Source organism: Garra rufa, chromosome 6 (assembly GCF_049309525.1).
Source record: "Garra rufa chromosome 6, GarRuf1.0, whole genome shotgun sequence".
Lineage (NCBI taxonomy): Eukaryota > Metazoa > Chordata > Actinopteri > Cypriniformes > Cyprinidae > Garra > Garra rufa.
Window position 1 is genome coordinate 8406903 of NC_133366.1, and position 19961 is coordinate 8426863.

A 19961-nucleotide genomic window follows, 5' to 3' on the forward strand; every position below is an offset into this window, starting at 1 on the left:
GTATTTATTAACTTAATTGACTTTTATTATTATATTAGAAGTTTTAGTAATTTTATGTGCTTTCAGTTTTAGTTTCGCTAATTTTTTTGTGCTTCAGCTTATTTCAGTTAGGTCCAAAGGCAAAGGCAACTTTTTTTTAAAAGATTTTTTATACTTAATTCTGTTTCATTTCTGTTCCCCAAAAGTTGATAGTTATTTAATTTTTTTGTTTAAGTAATTTGGTGTGTTTCTCATTTTTATTTAGCTTTTATTGCAATTTTTTTATTAATTTGACCAATTTTAGTGCTTAATCTTTTTTGTTCTACTTGCCAAGGCAATAATTCTATTTTTTTAAATATTACATTTTTTTTTTAATTTTTTTACTTATTTTAATATTTGTATTTGAATTTCAGCTTCATTTTAATCACTTTTTTCCTTTTTTTTATTGACACACTGATTCAGATTATTGCATGTAGAAAGAAATTATGCAGGGAAGCTTTTCAGACTGATTAAAATCAGTAATTCATTTTCAACTATTTATTCAAAGAACAAGCTTGTTTTCAGGATTTGGGCTACATTAACTGCGCTGTGCACTTTTGATTCACTAGAACCGTTCATATGACTCAAAAGAATAATTTAAATAGAGTAATTTATTTGTGAATCAGACCACACTTGTTGTGTCATTTGTTTGTTTTTGCATGCAGCCTGCGAAGACAACTCAATAGAGAGAAATTTCAAGATCCAGCCCTACAGATTCACCAGCAGTGAGCTCTGTGTAGGGACCGTGTGAATCTGAACGCAGCTGCAATCTTTCTGTCTGTGTGTTTCAGGGTGATGTGGAGGAGGATGACAACGTTCCTGACAGCGAGCAAGACATCAAGCCTCGCTTCCACAAATCACGTACTGTCACGCTGCAGCATGAGGGAGGAGAGGGGGAGGAAGGAGAAGACATTGACGAAGACGAGGATGATGACGACGACACGCTGTCTGACTGGAACCTACGTGAGTAAACCGACCATTTAGAGCGCGCTTGCTGTAAATCATCTTCGGTGTGTATGATTATGTCTATGTTTTTTAACTTTTATAGGTAAATGCTCTGCGGCGGCGCTGGATGTGTTGGCTAACGTCTTTCGGGACGAGCTGTTGCCGCACTTACTGCCGCTGCTGAAGGGTTTGCTGTTCCACCCGGACTGGGTCATCAAAGAGTCCGGGATACTCGTTCTGGGAGCCATCGCTGAAGGTGTGTATCTCACACACTTAGACTGAATCGACTGATTGTTAGATGTTTACACATCCTCTCTCTTTCCATCAGGCTGCATGCAGGGTATGGTACCATACCTGCCCGAGCTCATCCCACACCTCATCCAGTGTCTGTGTGATAAGAAGGCACTGGTTCGCTCCATCGCCTGCTGGACGCTCAGCCGCTATGCACACTGGGTGGTGAGCCAGCCGCCAGATGCCCATCTCAAACCCCTCATGACAGAACTGCTCAAACGCATCCTGGACGGAAACAAGAGGGTGCAGGAGGCCGCCTGCAGGTGTGTGTTTGAGAGAAGTGCTCGTCTTAAAGGAATAGTCCACTTCCAGAACAAAAATTTACAGATAATGTGCTTACCCCTGTTGTCATCCAAGATTTTCTTCAGTCATAAAGAAATTGTTTTATGAGGAAAACTTGTCAGGATTTCTCTCCATATAGTGGACTTCTATGGTGCCCCCGAGTTTGGACTTCCAAAGTGCAGCTTCAAAGGGCTCTAAACGACCCCAGCCAAGGAAGAAGGGTCTTTTCTAGAGAAATTATCAGTTATTTTCTAAACAAATTTGCAATTTATATACTTTTTAACCTTAACCTGTCTAGCTCTGCGTGAACTCTGTGCATTCTGGTTCAACTCAGTTAGGGTATGTCAAAAAAATCGCATCTCATGTTCTCCTCCAACTTCGAAATCTCCTTACATCGCTGCAGAAGTACCAACCCAGTGTTTACAAAGTGAACATGCAAAGAAGGTCAAACGCCCGTTACAAAAAGTGGTGAAACGGCAATGTAGGATGATTTTGAAGTTGAAGGAGAAAATGAGATGGGAGTTTTTTGACATACCCTAACTGCTCTGAACTGGAATACACAGAGCATTTGAGGTTAAATATAGAAATTGTAAAATGTTTTAGTAAATAACCAGTAGTTTTGCTAGATAAGACCCTTCTTCCTCGGCCGGGATCATTTATACCCCATTGAAGCTGCATTTAAACTGCATTTTGGAAGTTCAAACTTGGGGGCACCATAGAAGTCCATTATATGGAGAGAAATCCTGAAATGTTTTCCTCAAAAAAAGTTTCTTTACGACTGAAGAAAGAAAGACATGAACATCTTGGATGACAAGGGGGTGAGTATATTATCTGTACATTTTTGTTCTGAAAGTGAACTACTCCTTTAAATATTTATTGATAAATGATGTTAGTGTACTAAGTAACTCTGTAATGTTTTCAGTGCGTTTGCGACTCTGGAGGAGGAAGCGTGTACGGAGCTGGTTCCGTACCTCAGTTTCATTTTGGACACTTTGGTGTTTGCGTTCGGAAAATATCAACACAAGAATCTGCTCATCCTCTATGACGCCATCGGCACCTTGGCAGACTCTGTCGGACATCATCTGAACCAACCGGTAATTAAAGTTTCCACCAATTTTTCACAAAAATATGCCTTTTTACAAACTGTGTCACTTAGTTTTCATACACAACTGAGATTTTTATTTTCAAGAGAAGTCTCTTATGCTAATAAAAACTGCATTTGTTTGTTGAAAAACACCTTAGAAAGTCTTATCTGCTCACCAAGGCTTCATGATTAGAAGAATTGTGAAAAATTGCTCAAATTTGAAAAAAGTAACTTTTCTATGTGAATATATTTTAATGTAATTTATTCCTGTGATCAAAGCTGAATTATCAGAATTATTACTTCAGTCTTCAGTGTCACATGATCCTTCAGAAATCATTCTAAAATGCTGATTTAATGCTCAAGGAACATGAGCAGCAGTTGTGCCGCTTCATACTTTTGTGGAAACTATGATACATGTTTTTTATAATCCTTTGAGGAGTAGAAAATTCAAAACTTGAATTGCATTTTATTTATTTAGTTTCTTCATAAAAATCGCACTGATCCCAGACTTTTGAGCTGTCGTGCATGTTGTTTTAACTTTTCAAAAAACCACATGGACGCAAGTAGGGAAACTCAAAAGAGTACTTTTTTTTTCTTCTCGACACTACCAGTGAAACGTTTTTTTAAACTATATTTTTTCATTTTTTCTTAAAGTCTGCATTTATTTGATCCAAAGTACAGCAAAAACAGCACAATTGTGAATTTTTACTATTTAAAATAACTGTTTTCTATTTGAATATATTTTAAAATGTAATATATTCCTGTGGTTTCAAAGCTGAATTTTTTAGTATCATTACTCCAGTCTTCAGTGTCACATGATCCTTCAGAAATAATTCTAATATGCTGATTTGCTGCTCAAAGAACATTTATACTTACTATTGTTGAAAACAGCTGGGTGGATTTTTTTCCAGGTTTCTTTGATGAATAGAACGTTTAGAAGAACAGCATTTATCTGAAATAGAAATCTTTTGTAACATTATAAATGTCTTTATTATCTGTTTTGATCAATTCAAATTAATTTATATTTATATGTTATCATTTATAATATACATTCTCACTCCAAGTGTTTAAATGGTATAGTGTATAATGTTACAAAAGCTTTTTATTTAAAATAAATGCTAATCTTCAGATCATTCTATATTGAAAAAATGTACCAAACTATTTTAAATATTGATAATATAAATGTAAATGTTTCTTGAACAGCAAATCAGCATATTAGAATGATTTCTGAAGGATCATGTGGCAATGAAAACAGGAGTAATGATGCTGAAAATGTAGCTTTGATCACCGGAATAAATTACATTTTACTATATACTAAAATAGAAACCAGTTATATTAAATAATAAAAAAAAAATCAAAAATGTTCTGCTTTTGCTATAGTTTGGATCAAATGAAGCAGGCTTGGTGAGCAGAAGACGCTTCTTTAAAAAACATTGGTAGTGTAAATGCTAAAATGATAAATCGTCTCAAATTTAAATCTTTTTTTAAAGAATAAATAATGTTTGTGGTTAGATTCACATCTACTCATCCCTGGACTTTAACTTATTTTAAAAAGCTAATTACTACACGTTTGTAGACAGAAATCATTGATCTGATCTTGTGCTGTGTTTATTGGTGTGTGTGAACAGGAATACATCCAGAAACTGATGCCGCCTCTGATCCAGAAGTGGAATGAATTGAAAGACGAGGATAAAGACCTGTTTCCTCTACTGGAGGTGAGAACAGAATAAAAGCCTTTCAATTAAAATAAAATTAAATCCAAAGAAAGAAAGTCATATTGGACAAATAAATGACTCCCGTCCATTCTCTGTGTGTAGTGTTTATCGTCTGTGGCTACGGCGTTGCAGAGCGGTTTCCTCCCGTACTGTGAGCCTGTCTATCAGCGCTGTGTTACTCTGGTGCAGAAAACACTCGCACAAGCCATGGTGAGAAAACACACTTACTCAGACGCATCTACAAGTACATGAGTGGAATACACAGTCATTAACAAACCTGTGTGTGTGTCCAGATGTACAGCCAGCAGCCGGACCAGTATGAGGCTCCAGACAAAGACTTCATGATAGTCGCTCTGGATCTGCTCAGCGGTCTAGCCGAAGGTCTCGGGGGTCATGTGGACCAGCTGGTTGCCCGTAGCAACATCATGACCCTTCTGTTCCAGTGCATGCAGGTACAAAAATGTAGTGGCGTTTTTATGATTATTATTTGATTTATTTACCGTGTTATGCCAAATTAATTCAATATTTTATGTTTAAACATGTATATTTGTTAGTTTATATTTGTGGCCCTGGACCACAAAACTGAGATTTATGCATCATCTGAAAGCTGACTAATAAGCTTTCCATTGATGTATGGTTTGTTAGAATAGGACAATATTTCACCGAGATGCAACTATTTGAAAATCTGGAATCTGAGGGTGCAATAAAAAATCTAAATATTGAGAAAATTGCCTTTGAAGTTGTCCAAATGAAGTTCTCAGCAATGCAGATTCCTAATCAAAAATTAAGTTTTGATATATTTACCATAGGAAATTTACAAAATATCTTCATGGAACATGATCTTTACTTAATATCCTAATGATTTTTGGCATAAAAGAAAAATCGATAATTCTAATCCATACAATGTTTTTTTGGCTATTGCTAACAATATACTGTTCTACTTGAGACGTTTTACTTCTTTTAATGTTCAATTTAGCATACTATAAATTTATAGTAAATACTTTTGGTGTTATGTTAAAGGAACACTCCACTTTTTTTGGAAATAGGCTCATTCTCCAACTCCCCCCGAGTTAATAAATTGATTTTTACCGTTTTGAAATCCATTCAGCCGTTCTCCTGTTCTGGCGATATCACTTTTAGCATAGCTTAGCATAGATCATTGAATCCTATTAGACCAATAGCATCACGTTCAAAAATGACCAACGAGTTTCCATATTTGTCCTATTTAAAACTTGACTCTTCTGTAGTTATATCGTGTACTAAGACCGGTGGAAATGCAAAGCTTCAATTTTCTAGGCTGATAAGATTAGGAACTACACTCCCATTCCGGCGTAATAGTCAAGGAAGTTTGCTGCCGTAATAAGGCTGAAGCAGGAGCAGTAATACCACGCAGCACATGTGCAAATGCTAAACTAGTTGGGAACACATTTCTGATAATACTCCGCCTGCTTCGGCCATATTACGGCAGCAAACTTCCTTGACTATTACGCCGGAATGGAAGTGTAGCTCCTAATCTTATCAGCCTAGAAACTCGCAGCTTTGTATTTCCACCGGTCTTAGTACACGATATAACTACAGAAGAGTCAAGTTTTAAATAGGACAAATATGGAAACTCGTTGGACATTTTTGAACGTGATGCTATTGGTCTAATAGGATTCAATTACCTATGCTAAAAGTGATATCGCCAGAACAGGAGAACGGCTGAATGGATTTCAAAACGGTAAAACTCAACTTATTAACTCGGGGAGAGTTGGAGAATGAGCCTATTTCCATAAAAAGTGGAGTGTTCCTTTAAGATTACTTAGTTTATTGTATTTATTTTAATAGTTAACCTATGATTTAAAAATATATATTATTGTTTACTATATTTATAATGGATTTGATTAAATAGTTATTTTCTATACTTCATCAAATTAACTGTATTATACATTTATTTGTTTTATATTGTTGGTGTAATTGTTAATGTTTTATATCTTTATTATTTGAATTAACTATGGATATAGAATTATTATTTTTATAAAAAATGTTTAAATATTATAAAATTAATTTTAGTTTTTTTAATTTATTTAATTAACTATATTACACACATTTTTATTGTTGCAGTTATGTAAATATTGTTTTGTTTTATTTTAATTAATGTTATTTTAATTAACTATTGTTATAAAACTTTATTAATAGTAAATTGTTTAATATGTTATAAGTTTATTTAAAAAAAATTATATATATTTTAGAAATATTTATATCATTAAATATTTATTATACAAATATTTGTTTATATTATTTTTGGTATTTTTATGTTTATTGAAACATTAGGCTGATTAATTGCTATAAATGCTCTTATGTGTAGGACACTATGCCTGAGGTGAGACAGAGCTCGTTTGCTCTGCTGGGTGATCTGACCAAGGCTTGTTTTCCACACGTCAAACCCTGCATCGGTAAGACAACATGTTCTTTATAATATAATACAAGCTTAATTTATTCATATGTGTTAATTTCTGAATCTGTGTATGTGTGTTTAGCTGAGTTCATGCCAATCCTGGGGACAAATCTGAACCCTGAGTTCATCTCAGTGTGTAACAATGCAACCTGGGCCATCGGAGAGATCTGCATGCAGATGGGTGAGGATCATCACACTGATTCTGCATCAGTTAACATCATGGCACAAATTAGGATTTAAAATGTTGTCATCAATTTAGAACCTTAGAATGTGATTTGATTGACAACTGATTGTTGTTGGTCATGTGATTATCTGACTGTGTTGTCGCAGGTGTGGAGATGCAGCCGTATGTGGCTTTGGTTCTTCCTCATCTGGTGGAGATCATTAACAGACCCAACACTCCCAAAACCCTGCTGGAGAACACGGGTACGACCTCTGACCGCACATGATTGCTTACCTTTCACACAGCTGATAAATAATCAAACCCTGACTCCTCCCACTTCTCCTTACAGCCATCACGATTGGTCGCCTGGGCTACGTCTGTCCGCAGGAAGTGGCTCCCATGTTGCAACAGTTCATCAGACCCTGGTGAGTCAACATAACACATCTAGAGATTTCAAATTGGCATATTAGAATAGTTTCTGAAGAATTATCAGGGTGTCCGCAGTAGGGATGCAACGATACCATTTTTTCAAAACCGATCCGATACCAAAAATTCTGAGTATCGGCCGATATCAGTGGGGGTATTTTACCTTCAAAACTAAAGAATGTATACAATTCACTAGGGTTGTGCCGATAGACGATAGTATCGTGTATCGACGATAGTCAGAGATATCGCCTGTTGCTGATGCCTTTGACGATAGCAAGACGATTATTATTATTATCCGTCAACAAAGAACTTAACTTTAACAATGCAGTGCAGAGAGTCGGTTCTAGGATGCTTCAGAAACTTGCCGCGGTATAAACACGCATAGAGAGGCCACGTCGCCTTAACGCACCGCGTGCAGTGAAAATGGGAGATTTACATTATACAGTTAAGGTGATAGATTAACTAGAGATTCTAACGGGAGTGTTATATTATATTAGCATTGCAGTCATTAGGATTACAGAGGTAGTAAAACGTGGTTCAGGCTGAATTAATTACGATGTATCATAATCTGTCTGTATATAGTAAACATAAACATTCATCTCAGTAGCATCTATGTTAATTAGAATTACGATGCGATCAAATGGCGCTAAACATACACACGTGAATTACACGCGCATCACTTCTCCACATTCTATGGACTGAACTACAACAAGAACTGATGACAACGGTCAGACATACAGTGGTAACATTATCGCAATATGACGGGTAAAGAAAGATTCATTCATTTACATTCATGCAAGCACATTTCTACAACTCACTCACTGAAGATAGCAGAGAATGAAACCGAAAGTAACTTGAACAACTCCGGCAGAACTACAGTCAGCGCTCTGTACACGCACAACTTAATCATATGCCAATAGCAAGTCTACCTTTACCAAACGAATAAGGAATTTAGTACATAGATACTTAATTAAATTAGCACGATAGTATCGTATATAGGCGATCTCTCTGGCTGACGATAGGGCGATATGAAAATTGAGCATATCGCCCAACACTACAATTCACTTTGTCATTAAGATTTATTTGCTTTGAGGTAAAGAAAGAAACACCAAATCTGCTTGCACATTGTTGGATAAAAAAGGGGGGAAAAGAGAGACATGCATGAGTGCAATCAAATTCATAAATTCATATTAAGATTAATGTTTTGAAAATAACATTTTGAAAACAGAAATATTACAGATATAAATAACTGAACAGATCTGCCAGCAAGACACTGATTTAATTACTGAATAATTTCATTGATTCGATTCGTTCGAACGGATGGTTCATTCATGAATAAAGCAAGTGACTCTCTGTTTGAATGGGAAATTGAATCATTTCACTAGATTCGTTTAAAAACGCACGTTCATTTTTAAACGAAACACAGCTGTGTTTGAATGGATATACGCAGCGGCTCAGTTGTGACTTGTTTCAGGCTACTTTTGATGATGAAATAGAGCAAAATCAGGCAATAGTGTTATAGTCAGACAGTGCAAGTCATTTAATAATAACTTCTTATTTAACTGCTGTATTAAACAATATCTCACTTACAAAGCATTTACAAAGAAAGTATTAAAAGCTGTCACTCGGTTCGAAGTCCTTGTGTTCTTTTGCGTGATGCTTTTGAAGACGCTTGATTAAATTTGTGGTGTTGTAATTCGAAACACTACTTCCACCTCTTGAATCTTTGGCTTTGCAAATAGTACAATTTGCAGTGCTACTAGCTGCTGTATCAAGAGTAAAATATTTCCAAATCAGGGACATGTTTACCGTGCTGAGGTAGACTTTGCATGTGAAAGTTCCCTCTGAACTCGCCTCTCACATTCACATCACATGTGGTTGTGTAAGCAGCGCAACACATTTTAAATATTTTATTTTTAAGGCAGTGTTTTAAAATAATTGTGTTCTTGTATGAATTATTATAGTTTTTACAGTAGACTTATTTCTTGCTATTTATTTAATCAAATTCTGGTAACGGTATCGAATTTGGATCGGTCACGCATCACCGATATCCAATCCGTTCAAAAAGCTTGGATCGGCGTGGATCGATGCAACCCTAGTCCGCGGGGTTGTAAAAGGTAGTAAATAAAATTTGCTAAAATTAAGGGCATTAAAACGTATTAAAAAGTAATAAACGTCGTCTGACGAGGTATTAAATTTTCGAGCCCATTTTTAGATACATTTTCAATTTGTGTTCAGTGCAGACCTTTCTTCTAAAATTTGCGTTGGTTTATTTATAAGTTGACCTGAGCGATATCAAGTCAGGTGGTGTTCGTTCGCGCGCGCTGAAACAAACTGGGTACCCGGCTGGCTTGCTGCCAAACATGTAGGCATAAAGGAGAGGGCTCCTTTGGGCAGAGTAGACATGCCAATGACTGGTCAACATAGGCCCAAATTTAAAGGCAGTGAAATCTGTCACATACTTATATAATTACAGTGTAAAGTTGCACTTTATTATTATTTGGTTGCTTCGTCGTTTTATTTTTCAAGGCCCAAATTGAACCACTTGGAAATTTGGTTAAAATTTTGATGCATAGCTGTTCATTCAAATGTCCAATATTTAATATAATCTGCTGTAAAATTACTTTTACTTTAAAGTGTCTTTACTAGAGTGTTTTTCTTTAGAAAATTTTACTTAACAACATTCCAAAACATAATATTGTACTTTTTACTGCACTAGTTTTCATAATAAATATGATTTAATACTTAATTACATTAGAAATCTATTACTACTTTTACTTAAGTGTAAAAGTACAAGAAAGTACTACATTTATTAACTTATTCAGTATTAAGATGAGACACTGCAGGTGAATAGGGTAAACAAATTAACTAATAGATATTACCTTACTTACACAGATTATTGATTACATTGATAATTGCGAACATTTTTGTACTAGAAGTTTTCTAAAATGTTAGGTTTTAATATGCAAATGAGGCATTGTTTAATGAAATATATACTTATTTGCATACATTTCTAGTACAAAAATCTAAACACTGGATAAGGTCAATTTTGAAATTCTTGTTAATTTTTTTTTTTGACATATTAGAGTCAAATGTTTTTACAGAAGGGATTTCTCATACAGAAGGGGTATCTCATTTTGTTACTCCATAATTCAGAAGAAAAACTTTGAACAGACAGAAAACCATGAATTTTTAATTTTATTTTTTGCTATTTGTGGGTGAGTAAAATGTATAAAATAAAGTTAATTGTATATGAATAAATTTCTCTGTAAAAACCTTCAGGATATAGACAGGAATAAAAATGTAAAGTTTGGTGTGTGTAAGTGCTACTGAAGTGGAGATTTATGGCTCAGTGTAGGAGAAAAAACTCATTTTGAGAAAACGGCCTTTAAAAATGTATGGTAATTGAAATCTATTGACACAAATAGATAAAGTGCTATAAAATAAACACTTAACAGTGTCATTCGGGTGTTTTCTTTCCACTAGTCTGAAAAAACACTTTATGAAAAAGCAAAAAGCCCAAATCTCAAATTTGACAGGTGCATGGAAAAAAACTCTGTTTTTGCCCACAGTATCTCCCCTTTAAGGTAAAACAAACACTTAAGCTTTTATTAATGAAATGTAGTGCAGTAAAACGTATGGCATTATGCTTTGGAATGTAGTGAAGTTTTCGAAAAACACTGATAAACTACAGATACTTTTAAAATTTACTTGAGTAAAGTAAAAAAATACTTCTCTCCGCCTCTGCAGTGAATACATTTAAGACAGGCTTAACTAATGTGAATGATTTTTCTTTTCACAGGTGCACATCATTACGGAACATCAGAGACAATGAGGAAAAGGACTCTGCTTTCAGAGGCATCTGCGTGATGATTGGTGTGAATCCTGGCGGTGTGGTCCAGGTCAGTTCTGATATTCCAACTCTATTGTGATTAACCATGATGTTACTTTTTCCTCCATCACTCATTTTTGTCCACCTGTCTCTCCTTTAGGACTTCATCTTCTTCTGTGATGCGGTGGCCTCCTGGGTCAACCCTAAAGATGACCTGAGGGACATGTTCTACAAGGTTAGACACACGTGGAGTTGCTTTAATGGTTGTGTTCAGATCCCAATCACACTCCTGGTGTTCCCGGTCAAAAATGACCGGACTCCAAACAATTGCTTATAAATCTCACATTATGCTAGATTTTCAACAAATATTGGATTCAATCTTTTTGTCAACTTGTTTTCTTTCATTTAGGACTGGTTTTGTGTTTCTATTTGCATCTGATTAATCGTAGGCCTCATTTATCTGAGAGTAGGTTCCTTGTTTTTTGAGTGAAAAAATCATTTTTTATGAATAATTTTCACAATATGAAACAAAAAATTATAAAAATTTGCACAGTTTCTCACACTAGTGTGCTTTAATGATTAATCAGGAAGTTTGCTTTTAAATGCTTTTATTTTGTACAAAATTGCAAAAAGTCACACTTGTGGTGTTCCCGGTCAAAAATGACCGGACTCCAAACAATTACTTATAAATCACTCATTATGCTATATTATCACCAAATATTGGATTCAATCTTTTTGTCTACTTGTTTTCTTTCATTTAGGACTGGTTTTGTGTTTATATTTGCATCTGATTAATCGTAGGCCTCATTTATCCGAAAGTAGGCACCTCATTTTGTGAGTAAAAAAGGCATTTTTTATGAATAATTTTCACAATATGAGATAAAAAATTATGAAAATTTGCACAGTTTCTCACACTAGTGTGCTTTAATGATTAATCAGGAAGTTTGCTTTTAAATGCTTTTATTTTCTACAAAATTGCAAAAAGTCACACTTGTGGTGTTCCCGGTCAAAAATGACCGGACTCCAAACAATTACTTATAAATCACTCATTATGCTATATTATCACCAAATATTGGATTCAATCTTTTTGTCTACTTGTTTTCTTTCATTTAGGACTGGTTTTGTGTTTATATTTGCATCTGATTAATCGTAGGCCTCATTTATCCGAAAGTAGGCACCTCATTTTGTGAGTAAAAAAGGCATTTTTTATGAATAATTTTCACAATATGAGATAAAAAATTATGAAAATTTGCACAGTTTCTCACACTAGTGTGCTTTAATGATTAATCAGGAAGTTTGCTTTTAAATGCTTTTATTTTGTACAAAATTGCAAAAAGTCACACTTGTGGTGTTCCCGGTCAAAAATGACCGGACTCCAAACAATTGCTTATAAATCTCACATTATGCTATATTATCACCAAATATTGGATTCAATCTTTTTGTCAACTTGTTTTCTTTCATTTAGGACTGGTTTTGTGTTTCTGTTTGCATCTGAATAACTGTAAGCCTCATTTTTCTCAAAGTAGGCACCTCATTTTTTGAGTGAAAAAATCATTTTTTATGAATAATTTTCACAATATGAGTTGAAAAAATATGAAAATTTGCACTGTTTCTCACACTAGTGTGCTTTAATATTTAATCAAGAAGTTTGATTTTAATTGCTTTAATTTTGTACAAAATTCCACAAAGTCACACTTGCCAAAAATGGCCGCCCATTGAAAATGAATGGGGAAGAATGAGCATAAAGGCTGGAATACACTACATGACTTTTAAAATCTGAACAGATTTTTTTAAACAATAGGCATCATACACTTACCAACTTTGTAAACAGTGACAGAGGAAAACTGGCCATCATACACTACATAAGGATAATACACTAGCAGACTTTGAAGTCTGATCACAACAAACTCATGCAGAAACGTGCGCCTTTTTGCTATGAGTCGCATAACAAATGAAAACAGTATAGGTTCTCAAATGGGCTAAAAATATCAAACATTTTTGATTATCCTCCGACTAGATGAAATCAAAGTCTGAAGCTAAAAATTCGGAGTCTGTGACCATCATACACTACGCAATTTTTTTATGGAATCCATCGACTCAAATCTGAAGATTTGCCCTGACTTTCAGCAACTATCCTCAGTTTCTCCAGACTGTAAATCGGTGGAAAATCGGGGCAAAAAAAAAAATCACAATTAGTGTTCAGTTGCATGTTGTGCTCCTGAACATTTAAAACATTATGACAATAGGTTTTGAGAGAAAATGAAGAGATGCACATTTTGTGCCCCAAAAGATGTGAAAACATCCATGGTCTGTTGCAAATGGAGAGCAAACATTTGCAAAATTTATTTGAGAGTCATGTGAATAATTTAAAAAAAAATACCATTTGCAAGACACATAATGCTAGTGTCAATGCATGCATGAGTTCAAACAACAACCAGGTGTTCGTTGAAGTGGTTCTCTATATGGCAATGCTAATGTGTTTTTTTTTCTGTCACAATAGTCAGATTTGTTGTTACATGATATTGTCTCAGTTTGACAGTGTCTGTTTGCAGGAACTGAAATATAACAGTTTTGGTTTGTTGTTCCATAAAATGTTATAATATAAATAATCTGAATGTGTTCTTTTTTGTGTCACAATCGTCAGATTTTACAGGGAACTGTATAAGTGTTAATTTGTGCCCCTTTTTAGAAAATAAAACCATTTCAAATAAAGGTCCTGTTTTTTGTGATCTCCCCCATTCACTTTCAATGGCCGGACATTTTTGACAAATGTGACTTGGTGCAATTTTGTACAAAATAAAAGCTTTTTAAAGCAAACTTCCTGATTAAACATAAAAGCACAGTAGTGTGAGAAACAGTGCAAATTTTCATATTATTTTGTTTATTTTTGTGAAAATTATTCATAAAAAAATGCTTTTTTCACTCAAAAAACACGGTAACTACTCTCAGATAAATGAGGTCTACGATTAATCGGATGCAAATAGAAACACAGAACCAGTCCTAAATGAAAGAAAACAAGTTGACAAGAAGAATGAATCCAATATTTGGTGATAATATAGAAAAATGAGAGATTTATAAGCAATTCTTTGGAGTCCGGTCATTTTTGACCGGGAACACCACAAGTGTTACTTTTTGCAATTTTGTACAAAATAAAAGCATTTAAAAGCAAACTTCCTGATTAAACATTAGGGCACATTAGTGTGAGAAACAGTGCAAATTTTTATAATTTTTTGTTTCATATTGTGAAAATTATTCACAAAAAATGATTTTTTTACTCAAAAAACATGGTACCTACTCTCAGATAAATGAGGCCTACGATTAATCGGATGCAAATAGAAACACAAAACCAGTCCTAAATGAAAGAAAACAAGTTGCCAAAAAGAATGAATCCAATATTTGGTGAAAATATAGAAAAATTAGAGATTTATAAGCAATTCTTTGGAGTCCGGTCATTTTTGACCGGGAACACCACAAGTGTGACTTTTTGCAATTTTGTACAAAATAAAAGCATTTAAAAGCAAACTTCCTGATTAAACATTAGGGCACATTAGTGTGGGAAACAGTGCAAATTTTTATAATTTTTTGTTTCATATTGTGAAAATTATTCACAAAAAATGATTTTTTCACTCAAAAAACATGGTACCTACTCTCAGATAAATGAGGCTTACGATTAATTGGATGCAAATAGAAACACAAAACCAGTCCTAAATGAAAGAAAACAAGTTGCCAAAAAGAATGAATCCAATATTTGGTGAAAATATAGAAAAATTAGAGATTTATAAGCAATTCTTTGGAGTCCGGTCATTTTTGACCGGGAACACCAGGAGTGTGACTAGGTTAAATAAAACCCACAAAAAATAAATAAATTTTTTAAAAATTTTATGAGAAGTACTTATACCCTGTGTGAACAAAGTAAGGAAATTTGAGTCCAAGGCGATAACATTAACTAGTATTTTTGGGAAAATGAAAATCTTTTTCGGGTCAATTTGACCCGAACACAACCAGAGGGTTAAATTACAGTGAAATGTTTGAAGATACATGTTGTTGAATGAGGTTGTGTCTTTGTGCAGATCCTGCATGGTTTTAAGGACCAGGTTGGAGAGGAGAACTGGCAGCAGTTCTCAGAGCAGTTCCCACCCATCCTGAAGGAACGCCTCTCTGCATGCTATGGCGTGTAGCCCCGCCCCTCTGCTTCACACACAGCACATGCTGTCAGGTTAGTGTTTTTATGTGCTAGGACAAAGAATTACTGTCCTAGGTGTTTTTTGTTGCTGGTAATAGGGATTTAATGATATTGTCAATATCATGGTATCGCAATAGCAAAACTGTCTTGATATTATCATGTTCACATGAAACGATATAGGTCTTCCAGGCAAAAAGTGCAGATTTAAGTCTATATTTTTAAAATATTCTAAGATAAAATGTCTTTAAAGTTGTGCTTTGGCATAGTATCTTGTCAAACTAAAACTGAAAGCGCAATATGGCTTAATCCCTTTAAGTCTGTTTTTGCTGCACATTTCAAAGCGAAGTGTGCACTTCGTTCAGGCGATCAGCTTGTAATCCGGTGTTTTTCGTGCCTCAGAACAGCTCAGTTCACAGAGAATGCAGTTTATTGCATGTGCTGTTTGTTTTGGTGCACATTTGGGATTGTAACGACCACCAGTTGCTTTTTTTGAGGCAGATGTTTACTAGATTTGTAGCGAGACACATTTAAAATAAAAGCCCTACTGCCATTTCCATTCAAATAAAAGCTTAGAAGTGCAGTATGAATTGCTGACAGATAGCGATTTAAATAGGTAACGTTGCTGCAGTCTAAATTCAAAATATCTCTTTTAAAGGTCCCATATTGTCAAAATCAAAATTTCCTGGCTTTTTTCATGATAACTAAGGTCTAGGGGCTATCTAACTACCATATGAGTTTCAAAACAGTCAATCCACAGTAAACTGCACACAGCCTGCTTAAAGTAGCTGTTCATTTTCACGAGCCGCTGTGACTTCCGTAACGATGTGACGTCCGATCTACTCAGTCACCGCCCCGAGCGCCAACCACCCTCCCACCCTCCTTTTGTCAAACCCAGACAACAACGCATCCATTCCATTATTGAGCAACAACACGAAAACAAGTCGAGAAAACCCTGTTCAGTCGATAGATGTCAAGCTACGATCATTGCACAGGCTTCAGAACAACGTGAATATAAGAGACCAGTGGCACGTCAACTTCAGCCTCTTTCACACAGCCATTCCGGTAAATACACAGATAATGTGTCCCACGATTTGTTCCGGAGTTGTTTAATTTGGTTCATTCACAGTTGTATTCCGGAATCTGTGCGTGCTTTACACACAACCCATAAAGACATGTGACGTTTGGATGTGAGATGTAATGCGACGCGTACGTTTCACTAAACTGAAACTAACCTGAACAAACTGTGCTTCAGCGCTGATAGTGAGGAGCTGGCTCTGCCTGATCGCCGCTTCATTCCACTTTGCACGTATTTTTTGTTGTGAAGAGTCGCATGATAACGTGCATCATCACTACAACACTGCCTTTATGTCTCTGGCTTTTGTTCACACAGCGCTCGTTCCCGTAATTTTCCAGAATCAGCGCGCATTGTGAAAGGGGCTTTACTGAAGCAACAGTTATGTAGCTTACTGCATTCGGTGTTTGAAAAAGAAAAAACATTAATGATCATCATTCTGATATATCCTGTTTGAGTATCAGCTCTCTCTATTGCTCTGAGCTTGCTTACAGCATACATGACCGTAGTTACCTGTGATTGGCCTGGTTGTGCGTCACTCAGAAAACAACAGGCCAATCAGAAGAAAGGCTCATGAATATTAATTAGATGGGCCAAAATCAACCTGTTTTTGACAGAGTAAAAATATTACAGCTGTAAAAATATATTGAGATGGATTTTGGCACTTATACTGCAAATATATATTCTTAAGGACATTAACAACTAAAATAAACCTCCAGAAATGTGTACAATATGGGACCTTTAAGTGTAGATATTAGGGAAAAAGTAGGCTTATTGTAGTGTAAAGTAAAAATAATGTATGAATATTCATTTTCATTTATTTTACCGTGCAATTGTTTTACAATATATGGCTAATACTGTCATATGAATAACAATAATATACAATTTTGTTATTTGTATTATTATATTCTAATTTGTTTTGCTTCCTAAAACACTAATCTGAATGTAATTTTGACTGAGACCATATACCACAACTAAAAAGAGGGTTAAGTTCCCTTTGAAGAAAGGGCATTTAAATTTGTAAATACTTTTTACATTTTTGCTTTTTGACAATTGTTTCTGGCTACAAAAATAAAAAGATAACACCATTAAGATAAAAAGGAACAAACTATTGTTAAACAATATTAACAATATTAAAGGGAAAAAATTTATTTAATAAATATACTACGGATGTTATTATATTTATAGATCTAAATTGTTTCACAATCTAAGTTGTCCCAATTTTTTTTTTTAAAGTTTGTTTTGGGCTTAGACTGTTAAACCTGAAATGCTATGTGCACAATGTTTGCCTGTGGTATTTAAAGTAATTTCAGAATATTTTAAGTTTTTTAAACGACCAGATATTTATTGGTAAATGTGGTGTTAAAGAACCGATGAAATTTTTAGCTGTCAGTCTATTACATCACTATCAGACACTGATTATATCTCCTAATATTACGGCAAACATTGAAATGTTAAAAGATTAAATATTAAAAGTTTGAATATCGGTAAAAAACATTTATTTATCGGTGAAACCAATTAGTGCTCTGTCACATAATTGACAGTTGTTGCGTTATTTGTACACAGTCACTTGAGTGATATCAAAGAATACAAGTATAAAAGTGTTTGTATTAAAAGAAAATTATCAGTCAAACCGATACTAGATTAAGTAAATGTAAATATCGGTAAAAAAAAGAGGTTACTGGCCTGTTGCCTGTTGGCTTTATTTGCCCACAGCCACTCACTCGATATTAAAAAAATGTATAAAGGATTATGTATAAAAGTTGTTTTAAAAGTGATAGATTAACTAAATGTAAAATCGGTTAAAACAAAAGTTGGTCAAAGAGATGACTGGTCTGTTTCATCATCAGTGGATGATGCTTATGTGGCCTTAATTTTCGCACAGTCACTTACGGGATAGTGAAGAACGTATATAAGATTAGGTGTATTGTTTTTTTTTTTTACTCTTATCTGTCTCTCTCTGTTTTTCTTTCAGTTGAACCTTTAGGAGGGGGGAACTCATCCATCTGTGTATTGCACTGCCCTGATCGTGGGGGAGAGGGACGCGATTGGCCGCTCCGCCTGACGGACAGATCCCACGCCCTTTGTGTGTCCATGAGGGTGGGTGGGTGGGTGGGAGGGGGGAGGGGACTCCTCTAGTTAACTGCAGAATGCACCCAATCACGGGGAATAAACCTAAAAACGTAGGGAAGACGAGAGATAGCGTAACCGAGGGAGAGCGAAAAACAAACTTAAGAGAGCGGGAGGGAGGTTGTAGGTTAAAACGGGAGGGAGGTATAGACAGTTATCTGGGAATAATCGCTAAAAAGATTAAGATTAGGGAGGGAAGCTAGACAGCAACTGTTATACGACTTTTTTTTTTTTAAATCTCAAGTTAATCCCAGGCATAAGAATCAAACGCATTCACACGCAGACTGACCATAGAAACACTTGCACATAAAGTTGCAATAACTACGAGCGGCCTGCGGCGCCAGCGCTGCCGTAGCAATAGCATAATCAGACTTTAACACTGAGACTATCTAGGAAAGACTAGCGTCGTTTTTCTTTTTTTAATAATTACTATTGAAACGAGAACAATCTCGGCTTAAAAAAAGATGGTTAGCGCGCTATCGCGAATTTGTGTTTTTGATCGTAAGTAAGAGAGCATCTATGAATTCACAGTTTTCATCATCATCTGCTTTGTCGTCGTCGTTCTGTCCGATTGTCGTCACGATTCTCTGCTTGCGTCTCTTATGCCGTATCGTTTATTTTCCGACGTTTCTTCTCACTTCTTTGCGTAGTTGGCTTGTAGTTTTTTCCTGGGCTTGGTCAGTGTTCGCTGTTGAAACTCATTGTAGTTTACAGATTTCAATCACACCGTAGTTTAATCTTGTCGTGATTTCGAGCGATTCGGTCTCGTCGCGAAGGAGCTGGAACGGAAACTCCACAGTATAACGATCATGATTTGCGTTTTGTATGTGTTCGGTTGTGTACGCGTGTGCGACTTGTGTAACGGTAGCTGTGTTGGGAGCTTTTAAGTGTGTTTTGTTAGTGTCATTGCCATGTATTTTTTTTGTTGTAATTTGCATTTCGTAAGTGTATTCTGCGTTAATAGGTTGTTAATTGTTTTAAGGTACCTTACACTTGACTCCTGGACCCCTATTGACCTGTAAACTGTGACCAACGATGTGTGCGCGCTTGTGAGTGTGAGTGTGTGTGTATGAATGTATTTGTACCGATAAATATTGATGCCATATTGATATTTGGTATTTAGTGATTTAATCAGCTTATCCAACGAACTACAACTATATCAAATATAGTTTTACAACAATAAGGTTAATTTTTGATTTTTTTGTTCTTTTTAAGTTTTGCTGCTATTGCTAATTTTGGTTACCTAGAACCGAATTCACAACATTGAAATTCTGTCTGAGCAAAATGCGTAACTCAAATTTGGATTATCGCTTGTCATGCACTTTTTTTTGTTTCGCTATTTTTATGATTTTTTTTTTGTAAGGAATTTGCTGGTAAATTTAC

The 19961-nt window shown here is 35.2% G+C and overlaps 1 protein-coding gene across 1 annotated transcript in view; it reads left to right on the forward strand.

Annotated features, from left to right (window-relative positions):
- The window catches only part of tnpo2b (transportin 2b), a 28946-nt gene extending 10394 nt beyond the window's left edge, over positions 1 to 18552 (forward strand). Inside the window, exons 11-25 of the mRNA XM_073841909.1 lie at positions 810 to 981; positions 1067 to 1219; positions 1292 to 1517; positions 2459 to 2630; positions 4249 to 4335; positions 4438 to 4545; positions 4629 to 4787; positions 6683 to 6770; positions 6855 to 6953; positions 7103 to 7198; positions 7285 to 7360; positions 11164 to 11263; positions 11354 to 11428; positions 15264 to 15409; positions 18424 to 18552. Of these exons, the coding sequence (XP_073698010.1) occupies positions 810 to 981; positions 1067 to 1219; positions 1292 to 1517; positions 2459 to 2630; positions 4249 to 4335; positions 4438 to 4545; positions 4629 to 4787; positions 6683 to 6770; positions 6855 to 6953; positions 7103 to 7198; positions 7285 to 7360; positions 11164 to 11263; positions 11354 to 11428; positions 15264 to 15371 (1719 nt within the window). The 3' untranslated portion in view covers positions 15372 to 15409; positions 18424 to 18552. The remainder of the gene's footprint in view (positions 1 to 809; positions 982 to 1066; positions 1220 to 1291; positions 1518 to 2458; positions 2631 to 4248; positions 4336 to 4437; positions 4546 to 4628; positions 4788 to 6682; positions 6771 to 6854; positions 6954 to 7102; positions 7199 to 7284; positions 7361 to 11163; positions 11264 to 11353; positions 11429 to 15263; positions 15410 to 18423) is intronic.
- The last annotated feature ends 1409 nt before the right edge of the window (positions 18553 to 19961 follow it).